Source organism: Lytechinus variegatus, chromosome 2 (assembly GCF_018143015.1).
Source record: "Lytechinus variegatus isolate NC3 chromosome 2, Lvar_3.0, whole genome shotgun sequence".
NCBI classification, from domain to species: domain Eukaryota; kingdom Metazoa; phylum Echinodermata; class Echinoidea; order Temnopleuroida; family Toxopneustidae; genus Lytechinus; species Lytechinus variegatus.
Genome location: NC_054741.1, coordinates 14271018 through 14287576, shown reverse-complemented (window position 1 = coordinate 14287576; position 16559 = coordinate 14271018). Strand labels below are relative to the sequence as shown.

Genomic DNA, 16559 nt, shown 5'->3' with positions numbered 1-16559 from the left:
ATCCTACTGCTATGGGTAGAAGGAGAGCTAGAACTTTTCGTTTTTTCGTAGGATCCATGGTTTTTTTGAGGTTCCGTCCAGTTTGTGCCAAGATGTCAGGAAACTGCATGCCACTCGTTAGACATTCATCCATATAATCGTGGTAAGTGCATAATTTATGTTTTCACAATACATTTGGAGAAATATTTAGACCATAAATCACGCCAAAATACACGGTAAGCCCCTGGGCTCAGCCCCGCCCGCGCGTTTCCGTTTTACACCCTGGCGAAGGCATTTTCCGGAAAAGTAGCCAAAAAGCGACTAGTGAAGAGTCTACACACGTCGCTGGTTGCATGCAGCGTGCGACACAGGCGAGTCCACCACCGCATGCAATTTCCACAGTTACTGATCAGAGCACAGAGTTCCTCGGCACTTCATGTACAGAGAGAGCGGCAGTCAGGAATGAAATCCGAACATGCTTTTGCAGTCATGGTTTATGATAGTTTTTTTTTCTAAAAATAAATTATGAACTAAATGAATAGAATGACAGACAAAATCAAAATAAACAGATACTTATAATGGAAAGACAAATTGAAGTTTGATGGATTGATACACTTAGAAGCTGCCGAAAGATAGATATAGAAGACTGAATTAGAGAGAGAGAGAGAGAGAGAGGTGGATAGATAGATAGAAAGAGAGAGAAAGAGGGAGAGATGGATGGATAGATAGATAAATAGAGAGAGAGGGAGAGACAGAGAGGTCGATATATAGAGGGAGAGGAGAGAGAGTTAGAGAGTGAAGGATAGATAGATAGAGAGAGAGAGGGAGAAATGTTATAGATAGAAATATGGACGGACAAAGAGAGAGAGAGAAAAAAGACAGACAGATGCTAGAGAAGGAGAGAGATAGAGAATTTGAGAGACAGATAGATAGATGTTAGATAGATAGAAAGATAAAGAATGAGAGAGACAGAGAAGATAGACAAATTAACAGATAGATAGATAGATGGATAGATATATAGATAGAGAGAAATAGAGAAAAACAGACAGATGGATAGATAGAGGATTTGAGAGATAGATAGATGAGAGATAGATAAAGAGGGAGAGAGACAAAGAATATTAACAAATCAACAGGTAGATAGATACTCTATAGTTAAAAAAATAGATAGAGAGAAATAGAGAAAGACAGACAGATGGATAGATAGATAGGGAGAGAATTTGAGAGATAGATAGATGTTAAATAGATAAAGAATGAGACAGTGAAGATTATCAACAAATTAACAGATAGATAGATACTGTAGTTACAAAAATAGATAGAAGATAGATAGATAGATGGGGGGGGAGAACTTGAGAGATGGAGATATGTTATAGATATATGGACGGAAAAAGAGAAATAGAGAAAAAGACAGACAGATGGATAGATAGAGGGAGAGAGAGAGATAGAGAATTTGAGAGATAAATAGATGTTAGATAGATAAAGAATGAGAGAAACAGAGAAGATAGACAAATTAACCGATACTGTAGTTTCATAGATAGATAGATAAATAGATAGAAGAAAGACAGACAGATGGATAGGGGAGAGAGAGAGCTGGAGAATTTGAGAGATAGATATAGATATCAGATAGATCAAGAATGAGAGAGAAGAGCGACAAATTAACAGATAGATACTGTAGTTACATAGGTAGGTAGAGAGAGAGAAATAGAGAAAGACAGACAGATGGATGGATAGAGAGAGATAGAGAATTTGAGATAGATAGATGTTAGATAAAGAATGAGAGAGACAGAGAAGATTATTAGATAGATAGATACTGCAGTTACATAGATAGATAGATAGTTAGATAGATAGATAGATAGAGATGGAATTTGAGAGATAGATATATAGACAGATAGAGAGAAAGACAGACATCAGCAAATCGGCAAGGCAAATGATCAAGGCAAACATTCGTACTGAACCTGGAAAGTATAAGCTCAGCTGCATTTGCAAGTACGTTCTGCGGATAACTTCGGTGCGGACTTTGGATCGCGCGCCCAGCTGATAATGTAAACAAACGTAGACGTAGACTCTTCACTAGTCGCTTTTTGGCTACTTTTCCGGAAAATGCCTTCGCCAGGGTGTAAAACGGAAACGCGCGGCCCGCCCGCGCGCAGCGGGCTGGAGCTAGCTAAAGCATTAACAGCGAAAACGTTGTTTTTTATATAAATGACCAGTGGCGTAACTACGGGGGGCATGGGGGGCACGTGCCCCCCCCCCCCATCGGCTGGCCAAAAAAAAAAAAACGGGGAAAAGGAGAAAAAGAGGGAAAAAGGAAGAGAAACGTAGTGGGGGAAGAAGAAATTGTTGTTTATCATAGTGTTATATTATATTATATACCATACAAAGCGTTTTTTCACACCTTCAAATGAAACATTATTTGCTTAATTTATTGTGTCTTCATTGTTCCCGGTGCTCGCATAGACTTTTTAACGAGATATATAAACCTGCTGTACTAAAGCCTCCCGTTTTCAAATCAATATACAACAAAATAATATATTTCCTCGCAATTAGAGTTATTATTGTTTTAAGTAGTGATATATTCTTATTTTTCATGACCGTAAAGTTATTGCCCTATTTTAAGGTCTTAATATAAAACATTTCCTGTCCGTGCTAACGTTCGCATTAGCGGATTGGTGAGATTTTTGCTCTTCATGAACTCCTAAAATCAGTCCTTAAAATGTCAATTTTTCTGATCTAAATATCAAAAAATTTTAACTCGCGTTTCGCGCTCGCATCATTTGGTTAGTGAAATACGTGGGGGTCTTAGTGAATTCCTACAAACAAGCCTAGGAATGCCCCTCTTCATGTCTGAATTTCCTAGATTTTCAGCTCGCACTTCGCGCTCGCAGTATTTCATTAGTGAGATGCGTATAATAATCATGATTACAATGACTTCAAAAAGTGCTCCATGTGTTTAGATGTAATTCTAACAAAATCAGCAAGCGCTTGGCACTCGCATTAGATGACTATGGTGAGATATGTATACTCTGACTTAATGGATTCGTAACTATAGTCCTTAAAATATCCATGTTTGTGGTCAATATATACAAAAATTTCAGCTCGCGCTTCGCGCTCGCATCATTTGGTTAGTCAAATACGTAGGGTCTTTAGTAGACTTGTTAAGAGGTTGAACGCTGCATTTTTTAGTACAAATGTCCCACTTGGCACAAATGTTCCTTGGGTCAAAAGAAAAAGATTCATCCAAAGAGACACGCTGTATCTATGCAAATAAGCAAGTAATTTGCATAAATTTGCATATTATGTCGATATAGTATAAACAAGTAATTCAGAATATATATTTCACCAGAACTGCCCTAAAATTGGAAATAAAGACTTAGGGTAAGACAGGGAAGAAAATTGTCATAAAATAATTGGGATATCCTTGTTTTTATTACCTAATTTACATAAATTATGCAAATTATAATTTAAAAAGAGTATTTTTTCAAGAATCTTGAACTGTTTTATAAATAACAGCAATTAATACAAAATGTCAACATTCTACATGAAAGAGAATATATTAGCGAAAACATCGATATGATTCATGACAGTATTAGTGTCTTAATTTGCTTAGAAAGAGGGCAAATATGTCAAAATGTATGACGTGATATTGCGCTAAAACGAGACCAAAACAACCTCTATGTCACAGTCACACTCACGAATCGGACAATAAAGCGATCAATGGTATGTCATTCGAGATAACACAATCTCAAAACAATAGCTTCCATCGGCTTCTCGTATCGCTTTTGTTGGTGTGTCTGCCACACCGTAATCTATGATACATACGGGCAAAATGCATTATCGGTAAAACACTATTAATTTTGTTCTATTTGTTTCTAATTTTTTTTCTCTTGGAAAATTTACAGGAGACATTGCTTTGCAGGTTACTGCTTTAATGAAGCTCTGGCACATGAATCATGACGAATGTACCCCACCTCAATCCATATATTAACTTTGTTAAAATATATATCTTTTGGAGACCCCAAAGTGGCAAAACTGCATCTCCCCGGCATTCCCGCTACCTTACAAAACCAGTTTGACTTGTATCATTAACTTGGAAAACACAGATGTATGGGACATCAGACAACATGATTCCTGAAAAAAAGTTTTTTATTTTTGTCTAATTAAGCCCACGGGAGCCCTCCGAATTTACCCCATCCCCTCTCCGTATTTCGACTTTAAATTGAAAAATATCATGTTTTAAAGCCATCGGCAATTGAGGCAAATTTAGTTTTTTGGTATACTAAAGCAACTTTTATATATATATTTTTATATTTACATTCATCATTATTGATATTATTATTAATATTATTATTATTATTACTATTATTATTATTGTTCTGCCGTTTGAAATAGTGCTCTAGCACAGTATAAAGCCTATAACCCAACAGGAGCATGCCTAGGATACCCTTTCCCTTTTGGGTTTTATGTATTAAAAAATAGTGTATTGTCTTTAGAACTCTTAAAAGATTGCTTTTGTTTGTATTGATACCTTGGAATAGATTGAGGAGAAAATACTCTTCAACTGACATGTACAGGAGCTGTGATAAATTGAAGAACAGCCACACGGCCCTTTATTGATTCCACTCTATGTTGAATTTAAATATTTTGAGATCCCAATCGGAAGAAAGATACATTTCTACTACACACAGTAAAGCCTCTTTGCGTTCTCCTCTTGAAAAAAAAAACATAGAAGACATTGTTTTATATCTCATAAAATAAGTTCGTGTACTTGACAGTGGCCTGTCGAAGTTGCCAAAACCGTTTATTTTGTTTTGACAATATATATTTAGAATATCGTCTAAATGAAGCCCTCATCTGGAAAAGGGCACTTATTAAAGGCAGCATCTGCATTATATAGAGGAGGCCCTGGTACTTGAAAGCGGGGGCTGAAGCACCTGCAAGATTTTCCGGAAGGGAGGGGGGTTGCTGCGTGTATTATTCTCGATAGATAGCACCCCCTGGAATTCCGGCAGATGTGACAAAAAAAAAGAAACGTTACCCCAAAAACTTCATTTTGTAGTGCAATCCTTTTTGTTTATTTGCCTGTAAAATTTATTGATGTAAATTTGAAAATCAAAAAAGGTTCAATGTAAAATTTTGGTCCCAAGAAATTAAACAAGCTTCAGCCCCCTCTTCCCAGTGCCAAGGCCTCCTATGTAGATGCTGCCTTTAATAAGTGCCCTTTTCCAGATGAGGGCTTCATTTAGACGATATTCTAAATATATATTGTCAAAACAAAATAAAGGGTTGGGCAACTTCGACAGGCCACCGTCATGTACACGAACTTATTTTATGCGATATAAAACAATGCCTTCTATGTTTTTTTTTCAAGAGGAGAAAGTAAAGAGGCTTTACCGTGTGTAGTAGAAATGTATCTTTCTTCCGAATGGGCTCTGAAAATATTTAAATTTAACATGGAGTGGAAGCAATAACGGGAATTGAGTATTATAGAGCTTACGTGTGGCTTCTTTTTTCAATGTACTACAGCTCTTCTACATGTCAATTGTAGAGTATTTTCTCCTCAATCTATTCCAAGATATCAATACAAACAAAAGTAATCTTTTAAGAGTTCTAAAGACAATAAACTATTTTTTGAATACATAAAACCAAAAGGGGAAAGGGTATCCTAGGCATGCTCCTGTTGGGTTATAGCCTTTACTGTGCTAGAGCATTATTACAAACTGCAGAACAATAATGATAATAACATTAATGATAATATTAATATAGATAAATATGAAATATAGATATAAAAGTTGCTTTATTATACCAAAAACGCAATTTGCCTTGCCGGTGGCTTTTAAACACGATATTGTTTTTATTTAGTGTCGATACAGAGAGGGGATGGGGTAAATTCGAAGGGCTCCCGTGGGCTCAAATAAACAAAAATAAAAAACTTTTTTCAGGAAACATGTTAACTGATAAATACATCTGTGCTTTCCAAGTCGATAATACAAGTCAAACTGCTTTTGTAAAGTAGCGGGAATGCCGCGGGGAAATGCAGTTTTGCCACTTTGGGGTCTCCAAAAGACATATATTTCAACAAAGTTAAAATATGTATTGAGGTGGGGTACATTCGTCATGATTCATGTGCCAGAGCTTCATTTAAGCAGTAAGCTGCAAAGCAATGTCTCCTGTAAATTTTCCAAGAGAAAAAAATTTAGAAACAAATAGAACAAAATTAATAGTGTTTTACCGATAATGCATTTTGCCCGTATGTATCATAGATTACGGTGTGGCAGACACACCAACAAAAGCGATACGAGAAGCCGATGGAAGCTATTGTTTTGAGATTGTGTTATCTCGAATGACATACCATTGATCGCTTTATTGTCCGATTCGTGAGTGTGACTGTGACATAGAGGTTGTTTTGGTCTCGTTTTAGCGCAATATCACGTCATACATTTTGACATATTTGCCCTCTTTCTAAGCAAATTAAGACACTAATACTGTCATGAAGCAATCGATGTTTTCGCTAATATATTCTCTTTCATGTAGAATGTTGACATTTTGTATTAATTGCTGTTATTTATAAAACAGTTCAGGATTCTTGAAAAAATACTCTGTTTACAAATTATAATTTGCATAATTTATGTAAATTAGGTAATAATAAACAAGGATATCCCAATTATCTCATGACAATTTTCTTCCCTGTCTTACCCTAAGTCTTTATTTTCAATTTTAGGGCAGTTCTGATGAAATATATAGTATGAATTACCTGTTTTTACATATCGACATAATATGCAAATTTATGCAAATTACTTGCTTATTTGCATAGATACAGCGTGTCTCTTTGGATGAATCTTTTTCTTTTGACTCAAGGAACATTTGTGCCAAGTGGGACATTTGTACTAAAAAATGCAGCGTTCACCCCTTTTTTTGCAGTTAACAAGTCTACTACTTAGAGAATTCCTACAAACAACCCTTAGAATGCCCCTCTTCAGGTCTATATTTCCTAAATTTTCAGCTCGCGCTTTTGCGCTTGCAGTATTTGATTAGTAAGATGCGTATGATAATCATGATTACATGACTACAAAAGGTGCTTCATGACTGTGTTTAGATGTAATTCTATAACAAAAATCAGCAAAGGATGGCAATATCATTAGATGAATATGGTGAGATAATTATACTCTTAATGGATTCTAAAATATAATTCTTAAAATTTCCTTGTTTAGGGTCAATATATACAAAAATTTTAGCTCGCGCTTCGCGCTCGCATTGTTTGTTTAGCGAGACAGTTAAGTATCATGATTACAAAACAATTCGCTTATAATGCCAATTTTTAGCCGTCAATATCAAAAATTTTCAGCTCGCACTTCGCGCTTGCATTATTTAATCAGTGAGATACATATCCGTTTGATGGCACTGCATGTCCTTAAAATTTCTCTATTAGGTCAGTATACCTGATAACTGAGCGCGCTTCGCGCGCTCCCTAAGTGACCCGAAATTTTTGCTGGTGCCCCCCCAATGTCGTAACCCACGGTACGCCACTGTAAATGACCCAAAATATAATTATGAAGAGGACATGGATCTCACTTTAAAGTGATGCAAGCACGAAGCGCGAGTTACATTCTTTTTTTGGGGGGGGCGACATTCCTTCTGAGCATTTTTTTTTTAGTAATGATGCGTATCAAACTAAACAAGTAATGCGAATGCATGCACGAATATTGGTATACTGGGTATTTTTAGGAAGTGTTTGTGAGAATTCATTAAGAGGACAGGCCTATATACGTACGCCATTTCATTATAATGCGAGCACATAGCGCGAGCCGATATTTAAATGGAGGCCTAAAATCGTGAGCAGAATCTTGCATATTGACTTGAAAATCTGATCCCATGATATCCTCTTCAGCAGATCATTATTTATCTCACGCCCAGGACCAAAATCAAATTGAAACCAGTTGGATTTCCAACTGGTTCCAATTGGCTTTAACCGGAGTGTAACGATTTCCAATTAACCAGTTGGGCAACTGGGAATCATAGCTAACCAGTTGAATTAGCTGGAAATGTCTTGGTTATCTTCCAACTGGAAATGAATTCTAACTGGAACCAGTTGGGTATTTGGAAATCCGAACTGGAACCAGTTGGGTAACTGGAAATCTTAACTATGGAACCAGTTGGGTAACTGGGAATGACTTCTAATTGGAACCAGTTGGGTAACTGGAAATTCTAACTGGAACCAGTTGGGTAGTGTAACTGGAGATCCTAACCCAGTGGGTAACTGGAAATGACTTCCAATTGGTTTGGATTAGTTTCCCGGTTGGTTTCCAATTGTTTTTTTTTTCCAGTTACCCAAGTGGATCCAATTGAATTCAGTTGATTTGTATATTATCTGCCAATGTGTACACATCTGTTTTTTAATGTGATTTATCATCATTTACAATGTATCTATTCCATTTTTATACTTTTTTAAGTGCCACACTAATTGTTTAAGAGAAATGATTAGAATACGAAATCATGTAAAGTATAGATTTTAATTACAGCAGATGAAAAGATAATTAGGACACCACTAACTGTTACCAAATTACATGAAATACAAATATATTCGAAGCTCCTCCATATAAATATATATATATGAAAGGCTATATTTTATCAATGCCCTTATTAATAGACATAACAATGTTGTGATTGCGCGCGCGAAGCGCGAGCAAAAACAATTAACTGGGAGTTATAATGGGAATCATTCAGTCACACCAATAACACCCACTCCAGACCGATCAATTCTTTAACGACGTACGATCGGTCGGCTTAGAATTGACTGCGACCTATCACTCTCATCAGATTGACTTTACATCCCACTGTTACACAGTAAAAACTTTATTTAAAATGTTAAGACAACACTGTTTACTATATGAACTTTGCTGAAGTCTTTAAAATCCTAAGATACGTATAAAGCTTGATTTCTTTGTATTTGATTTCCAATATATTAAGTAGGTCTATGGTAATTTTTTAAACAACTATAGGCTTTACTGCAGGCGCGTGGGGGGCAAATTTGGCCTGATTTAGGCGCCCCTGTGTACTTCTCCCTCGATTCCCGCCTGGCAAACATTTTAAGTGCTTCAACTACATGTTGAATTATATTATTTTATAGTCAATTGAAGACCACTTTTTAAATGATGTTTTCATGAAGGAAATAATTCGTGAATATAATGTAATATCACTTTAAAAAATATTGAGAGCGCATTTAGGAGTTTAAGTCGTTTTAGAATAGCCAATGCAATATCGAAGGCAATCGACTCAATCTCCTTATCATTGGCGTAGCTGGATTTATTCAGCAGGGGCGCACGGGGTGAACTTTTGTAGGGGGCACGAATGTAAGTTTTTGGGGATACAGACCGAAGTTTTTATATTTCATGTAAACACGATACAGATCTAATCAAAGAATAAATACTAGCGCGAAGCGCGAGCTGAAATTTTTAATAATAAAATGAAAAAGGACATTTTCAATTATTCCAACCTAACAACTTAAAACTTTAAGCATGTTTTAATATAAAAAAATAGCTGTGTATCACGCGAATCAATAAATAAACGAGCGCGCGAAGCGCGAGCTGGAATATTTTTCATATTCCCATCTGAAAATTTGACATTTTAAGCACGTATTTAGATAAAGAACAATTTGTGTACTGTATCTCAATGAATGATGCGAGCCCAAAGCGCAAGCTGAAATTTTATTATAATGACCAGAAGTGGGAACCTTTTGAGCACTTTTTAACATGCAGGAAAGAGGATACGTATATCAATAAATGAATGATGAGAATTCAAAGCAAGAGCTAATTTTTTTTTAAATCATGAACAGAATACATATCTAACAATGAAATGCAAATGCAATGCTTATGTGCAAGTTAAAAAATCCATATACTCAGGGGCGGATCCAGCTTTAGCCAAAAGCTGATTTTTTTTTTTGGGGGGGTATTCCTCTGAAAAGACTGAAGTTTTAACTACATCTCAGGTTTGTTCTTACAGACAAGATAAGGCTTAAAATATAACGCGAGCGCGAAACGTGACCCGATGTTTGTAATATTTCGTGTATAATGATAAAAATTTAATATTCTGAGCAGTTTTTTTATAATCATGAGCAAGATGCATGTGTAAAAAAATTGTTAACGCGAGCGCAAGCTAAAAAAAATCAGTACACTGATCAGAAAAGGGACCAGGTATGAGATTTTGCAGTGACCGATGAAGAGGATATTTCAAGTGTGAACTGAAAATTTCAATATACTGATTTAAAAAGCGACCTGATAATGACAGTTTCCAGTGACTCATGAAAACGATATATTTCACTAATCATATCATGCCAGCACGAAATGCGAGCAGTATAATAGACTATAAGCACATTTTTAAAATAAAATTGAACATAATAGGTATCTATATTTAACCAAACCTAATCAAACAATTCATGCGAGCCCGAGCTGAAAATTTTAGATTTTGCGACTTTTAAACTGCAATTTTTAGCACTTTTTTGTAACCATGAACAGAATAGGTATCGAACTAAACAACTGATGCGAGAGCGAAGCACGAGCTGAAAATGTTTATTTTCCGACTAGTAAAGTTAATATTTTATAGCCTACTTTTTGTAACCATGAAGAGAATGGGTATCTGATCAAACGATTTAAATGAAGCGTGAAAGGATTTTTTTTTTAATTTTACGACCTGAAAAACGGACATTCTGAGCACTTTTGACAGAATTGATACCTAATTTACAATTTGTGCGAACGCGAAGCGCGACCTATTTTTTTTCCTTTGGGGACGTTAGATTTTGACCCCAAAATGGGACATTTTATGTACTATTTTAACAATGAAAAGGATGGATATCTTCACTTAATAAATGAGGCAAGCGCAAAGAGCGAGCCATTTTTTTATATTCCGATCTAAGAAAAAAATAACATTTTAATTGACTTCTAATATAGAACACACTGTGTATAACCCCATAAAAAATGATAAATGAGAGCGCAAAGCGCGAGCTGAATTAACAAAGACTATTTTATGCTCTGATTCCTTTTTTAATTCTTTTGTCTCTTCTTCTATTTTTTGTTTTTCTTTCCCCAATTGTTTTTGCACCGCCATGGGGGGGGGGTTGCCCCTGGATCCGCCTATGCACAATGACCTGAAAAAACTAACAATTTAATGACTTATGTACGTGGGATCTATGGAGAGGATATGTAAAGCCCAGCTCACATATGCGACGCGGTTTTTTAAGAAATCGCATTTTGTGTTAAATATTGAAGTTCCAAGAGGTAAAATTCTTTAATATGAAGTTTGGCATGATGTTAGGAATACTGAAATCATATATTAACTTTGCGGCAAGCCCTGTGGTCGGAGTGAAGTCCAAATCGGCTTTAATTCGCAGCCGATGATGTACGTCGTCATTACGATTTAGAATTGAATTTGTTTTTATTCATTCAGCAGTTCAGGGAGGCTCGAACTGGATTTCGATTTCAGTAGTCAAAACCACTATTCTTAAAGTGATTGGTTAACATTGGTTTGATTTTAAAAAAAATCTGAGCTAGAAGGTCACACTTATCACCTGTGTCTGTGATATGTTACAAAAATGAAGCCCAGAAAAAATTGCGTTCGAAAATAATTATTCAGTGCTTCAAAAATTGAAATATAAAGTGACCGGAAACACCATCTTAATTTCATCCCATTCACTTATGTGTACTACTTAGGCGTATACAAGACGCCTATTTAAAAAAATCGGGGTTTGCCTTGTAGTTTTAGCTTTTGATTCTCAATAATGGTTGTTTTCAGGGTTTATTATTTCTAATACATTCACTTGTACACATGTTTCATCTTGGTTTGAGAATTTTTTAAATCGGCTGCTCACAAAGTTAAACAATACCTTTAACTCTGATCCGTAGGATTTTATTAGTTGGAACGTCCATATATCAAATGTTATCACAATTCCTTTGAAATTCGGATCGCAATAAATCGCATAGTGAGCATGGTGAGCCGGGTTAACTCACTAATCAAATATTGCGAGCGCGTGTGTGTGTATTTGAGTTTTGTCAGACGTGTATCAATCAGATATGACTATTTACGTCTGGGACCGACCTTTAACGTCACCATCCGAAAGACGTGACCAGGGCTCGAACTTCGAACCTCTGCATCACTTTGTAACTTCCCCACAGCTTGGATTACAGGCGCACGCCACAACGCCCAGTTGTGGCGTAACGCGAGCTGACTTTTATATTCAGCTTTTTTGTGATCCTGAACTAGATACTTATCTCGGTAAACAGACTTAAATCGTGAGCACATTGTTTTTCTTACATTTTCTTAAGAACGGGATAGGAGCAATTTGGCGGCCTCGGTTGAACCTGAATTTGACGCCTCTTTTTGAAAAATGAGTTTGCCCCCCTGAAACATTTGACTTGATTTCTTTATTTCCACATTCCAATAAAAGCATATATAAGTGAAATCATTTTTTTTCTTAGTATAACATAAGTAAACGATATAATTAATAACAATTATAATCTAATAATCTAATTGAAATATATTTATACCTGATATTTTTATTTAATTGTTACAAAAAATAGCAGAAAAAATTCATATATATATATACATATATCAACATAGTACATTTTGAAATGTGGGAGACCTTCATTTTAAGCTTAGAGCTTGAAATTGATGAAGGCCTCAGAACATGAATTAGTCGCCCCGGTCAAACTTCAAATTGGCGCTCAAAAGGTCGAACATCAATTTGGCATCCCTAGTTCGAACACAAATTCAGCGCCCCCTAGTTCGAATATCAATTCGGCGCCTCCCTCTTTCGAACATCAATTTGCCGCCCCCTAGTTCGAAATCAATTTGACGCCCCCTGGTTCGAACATCAATTCTACACCCCCTGTAATTCGAACATCATTTCAGCCCCCCCCCCATCTTTGATCATCAATTCGGCGCCTCCTAGTTCGAACATCAATTCGGCGCCCTGTGGTTCGAACATCAATTCGGCGTTCCCCTAGTTTGATCATCAATTTGCCAAATCTGTGCCCCAGTCAACATCATATGGGCGCTTCCGCTCATTTATTGGTTAATTTTCTCTCTCTCTCTTTCTCTTCCCCTCTCATTTTCCCCTTTTTTCTTTCGCTTTTCCTCTTTCCCCTTTCTTTTCTCCCATTCCCTCTTCTTTTTTTCTTCTCTCTTTCTTTCCCACCTCTTCCTCTCTCCTTTTCTTCCCTTGCTTTCCCCCTCTTCCTCTCTCTTTTTTTCTTCTCTCCTTCCCCCTCTTCCTCTTTCTTTTTTATTCTCTAGCTTCTTTCCCCCTCTCCACCCCCCCTTGCTAAAGGACGCGAGTTTCATCGTGGGATTTGCAACTTGTAAACCTTGAACTTCTAAATGTAGATTTATATGCAGATTTATTCAGAGAAAAGACATCTTAATATTTCAATGCAAATCTGCCTTTTATAGGTTGGTTAAATATATACATTATAATACTGACAATGGTTATTGGGCCAGTTACACTGCAATTGATTTTTTTAAAGAAAATATACTTCAACAAAATTATACACACAATAATTAACTCGGTTTATGTACTAAAAATATTATGGAGACTATAATTTTCTGCAAAGTTACACATGTAAATAGTTACACAACTGTACAAATTTACAATATTATGCAGCTCAGAAAAACAATATGTATAGCGTTCATTAATACGTCAATTTATTCAGACTATGTACGCAATAATCTATTAACTCCATCGCTCAAAATTTAATGAAGATCATGTCTTTATTTGTTTATTATTGAACGAGGCTCAGTATTCTTTTTAAAAAATCAGTTGACATAAACTCACGTTGATACTGATAGAATCTTCGGAGTTTCATGCTTAAGTTGAGAAGTCTCATGCTAAAATAAGTGAATATGTTCAGAAAAACAGGAAAAGTTTTCATGCTTTTTATACTTGCGAAAATTTCCGTTGTACAGGTTGGGCTAATTGCCATTTAGCCACACCTTTAGTACGTGGCTAAATTGCCATTCAGTTTAGCCCCGCTTTATTTCTGCACAGCGATTTTGCAAAGTGGGCTAACCCCACCTATAAACATAGTATAGGATTATTTGGCCCTGCAAATGGCATATTATATATTAAAAAATGAGATAAACTAGTCATATTTCAAAAAGCAAATGCTCTCGTTTGGAGACATAATTACTTAGTTAGGTGGTATCAGTTGATTGCATTTGAGATTGACCGTCAGACCTTTGGTCAATTCCTCCCAGAAGTAATACTGTCCTCTTTCATCTCCTGGCCAAATCAGATATGGTCTATGATCACTGAGAAACAGTCTGATTAGGAAAGGAAGTTCGTCCTCTCCTATATCTTCCACAAATACAATAACCATCTTCTCTGTACCAACATCATTGACGTGATCAAGAACAGTTCGGAACTTCATGAGGAACCACTGGTCCTGCAAAGCCGCACGACTGATCACGAAAATCGTCTTGAAACTTCGTTCTGTAGCGTAATGGACAGCATCAAGATAGTACATGCCAAGCATGAGCTCCTCATCGCCACATACGATTCGATTGAAATCTGGAAGTCGTTCTATCAGAGCTGGTCGCAAATGTTGGTCCACCCACTCATCGTCAGCTTCGTGGAGCATGACGGCGAGGTCGTACTGGTATTCTTCTCGATCAGCATCGTCGTGGATGACTTCGTACCCAACGAAGCAAAGTTTAAGAAGGAACAGCCGATATCTGATCCACCATCTCTGATAGTAGATCAAACCTAGGGTAAAGATGGACACCATACCTACAACGGCTAAACAACTGTACAGGACGATGTTTGCATCACAGTCGCCCGTAGGATTAAAAGTTATTAATTGTTTACCTCTGAATTGCTTTAAAGTCGCTACAGTGTCAAGGCATATGGTTTCAAATGAATCTATAAGCTCTACATTACCTCCTTTTAACCACACAGGGAACCATTTTAAGTCACAATTACACACGATTGGATTATCAGATAAGTAAAGCTTTCTGAGATTTGACAGAGGTCTAAACGTGGAATGGTTTAGGCCCGATATGCGATTTTTGGAAATATCAATAAACACGAGATTTGATAAGTATTGAAATACATTCCCATCAAGATATGTAAATTCATTCCCTGGCAAAAACAAATATTGCAAATCCTGTAATTTATCAAATAAACCAGTGGAAATCGCACGCAGGTGGTTTGACTGCATACTTAATAAGATAAGATGGCTGAGATCTGAAAAAATACCAGTTTCTAACACTACGAGTAAACAGTCGTCTAAACGTAGTATTTGCAGATTTGACAAATTTTTGAAGATGCCTGGTGGAATAGACAACAAGGGATTACTTGAAAGTTCCAATCGAGATAGATTTTGCAAGCCATAGAAAGAAGATTTATTAGTAGATGAATCCCATAATTTTTCAGATCCTAATATATTGTCGATAAGATTGAGTGTTGATAAAGAGGGTGCTTTAGTCTCAAGATTACCAGGTCGAATCAATTTGTCAGGGCAAAATGAATATTGTAGTATTAAGGAAGTGAGGAAAGGGAGGTAAGGAAAATGAAGATGAAAAATGTGTGTGTTGGACAAATCTAACTCTGCAATAAATGGGCAACTGGCAAACGAATCACTCTCAATTAACTGAAGTTTGTGATTTTCACTTAAGTCTAATTTCCTTAGAGTTTTTAATCCATGAAAGGCGGAGCTGTTGATGGATATTATTTCATTACTTGCTAAGTTTAGCTCTATGAGTGAGACATTCCATGGGACAGCGTCTTCATTTAGGGTTACGATTCTGTTTTTATCCAACGAAAGGTAACGAAGGGCAGTCATTCCTTTAAAGATGTTTGGTTTGATGAGTTTAAGGTTGTTCCACCCAAGCTGAAGCTGATTCACACCCCCCAATCCATCAAAACCACCGTCTTCAATCACATTAATGTCGTTTAGTTCAATGTTGACTTTGGCTAAACTCTTTCCCTTGAGAGGTGTAAATAATCCGGCCTGGATGGCATGGAGTTCGGTGTCAGAAAGATTAAGCTCTTCGATGTACGTTGATAAGCTGATACCATGGAAGAAATTCCGTATTTGATTAAGTGCAATATGCGTATTCATCAAATAAATTCGTTTGATATTCAACGAAGCAATAACGGTAGCTTCGATAAATTCTAGTGGATTTGTAGACAAATCTAGGGTGTCCAGCGGGTTATTCAATACAAACGACTCATTTGAAATTTGCCGGAAACTATTTGAATCAAGGTAAAGACTATTGAGGGGATTCGAGCTCGTCCAGTTGATATTGCGTATTCTATTAGAAGAAAGACTTAAGATCGTACTACTGGTTAGGAGCTCAACGACATCGCCCGGGAATGTCTCTAAATTAGAAGATGCTGCGTTCAACAACGACAAACTATTAGAGCTAAACATAGACCTTTTGAATGCTGGTAAATGATGGTTATCTGTGATCAAAAGACTGACCAGGCTCTTCAATGGCTCGAAGGCATCTTCCTCAATGCAGGATATATTGTTTTGACCAAGTGTGAGAGCACGGAGATTGGGATACCTTGTAAATGTCTCATTCTTTATCGTCGT

General features: G+C 36.5%; 1 protein-coding gene across 1 annotated transcript; it reads right to left on the bottom strand.

The window, feature by feature from the left end:
* Positions 1-13386: 13386 nt before the first annotated feature.
* Positions 13387-16559, bottom strand: LOC121407393 (insulin-like growth factor-binding protein complex acid labile subunit). Its single transcript, XM_041598447.1, has one exon. The coding sequence runs from the start codon at positions 16392-16394 to the stop codon at positions 14151-14153; it is 2244 nt and encodes a 747-aa protein (XP_041454381.1). The 5' UTR covers positions 16395-16559; the 3' UTR covers positions 13387-14150.

Bases quoted from the DNA above. Each gene is read 5' to 3' on its own strand.
- LOC121407393 (XM_041598447.1), bottom strand. From the start codon at position 16,394: ATGTTTAGCTCTAATAGTTTGTCGTTGTTGAACGCAGCATCTTCTAAT.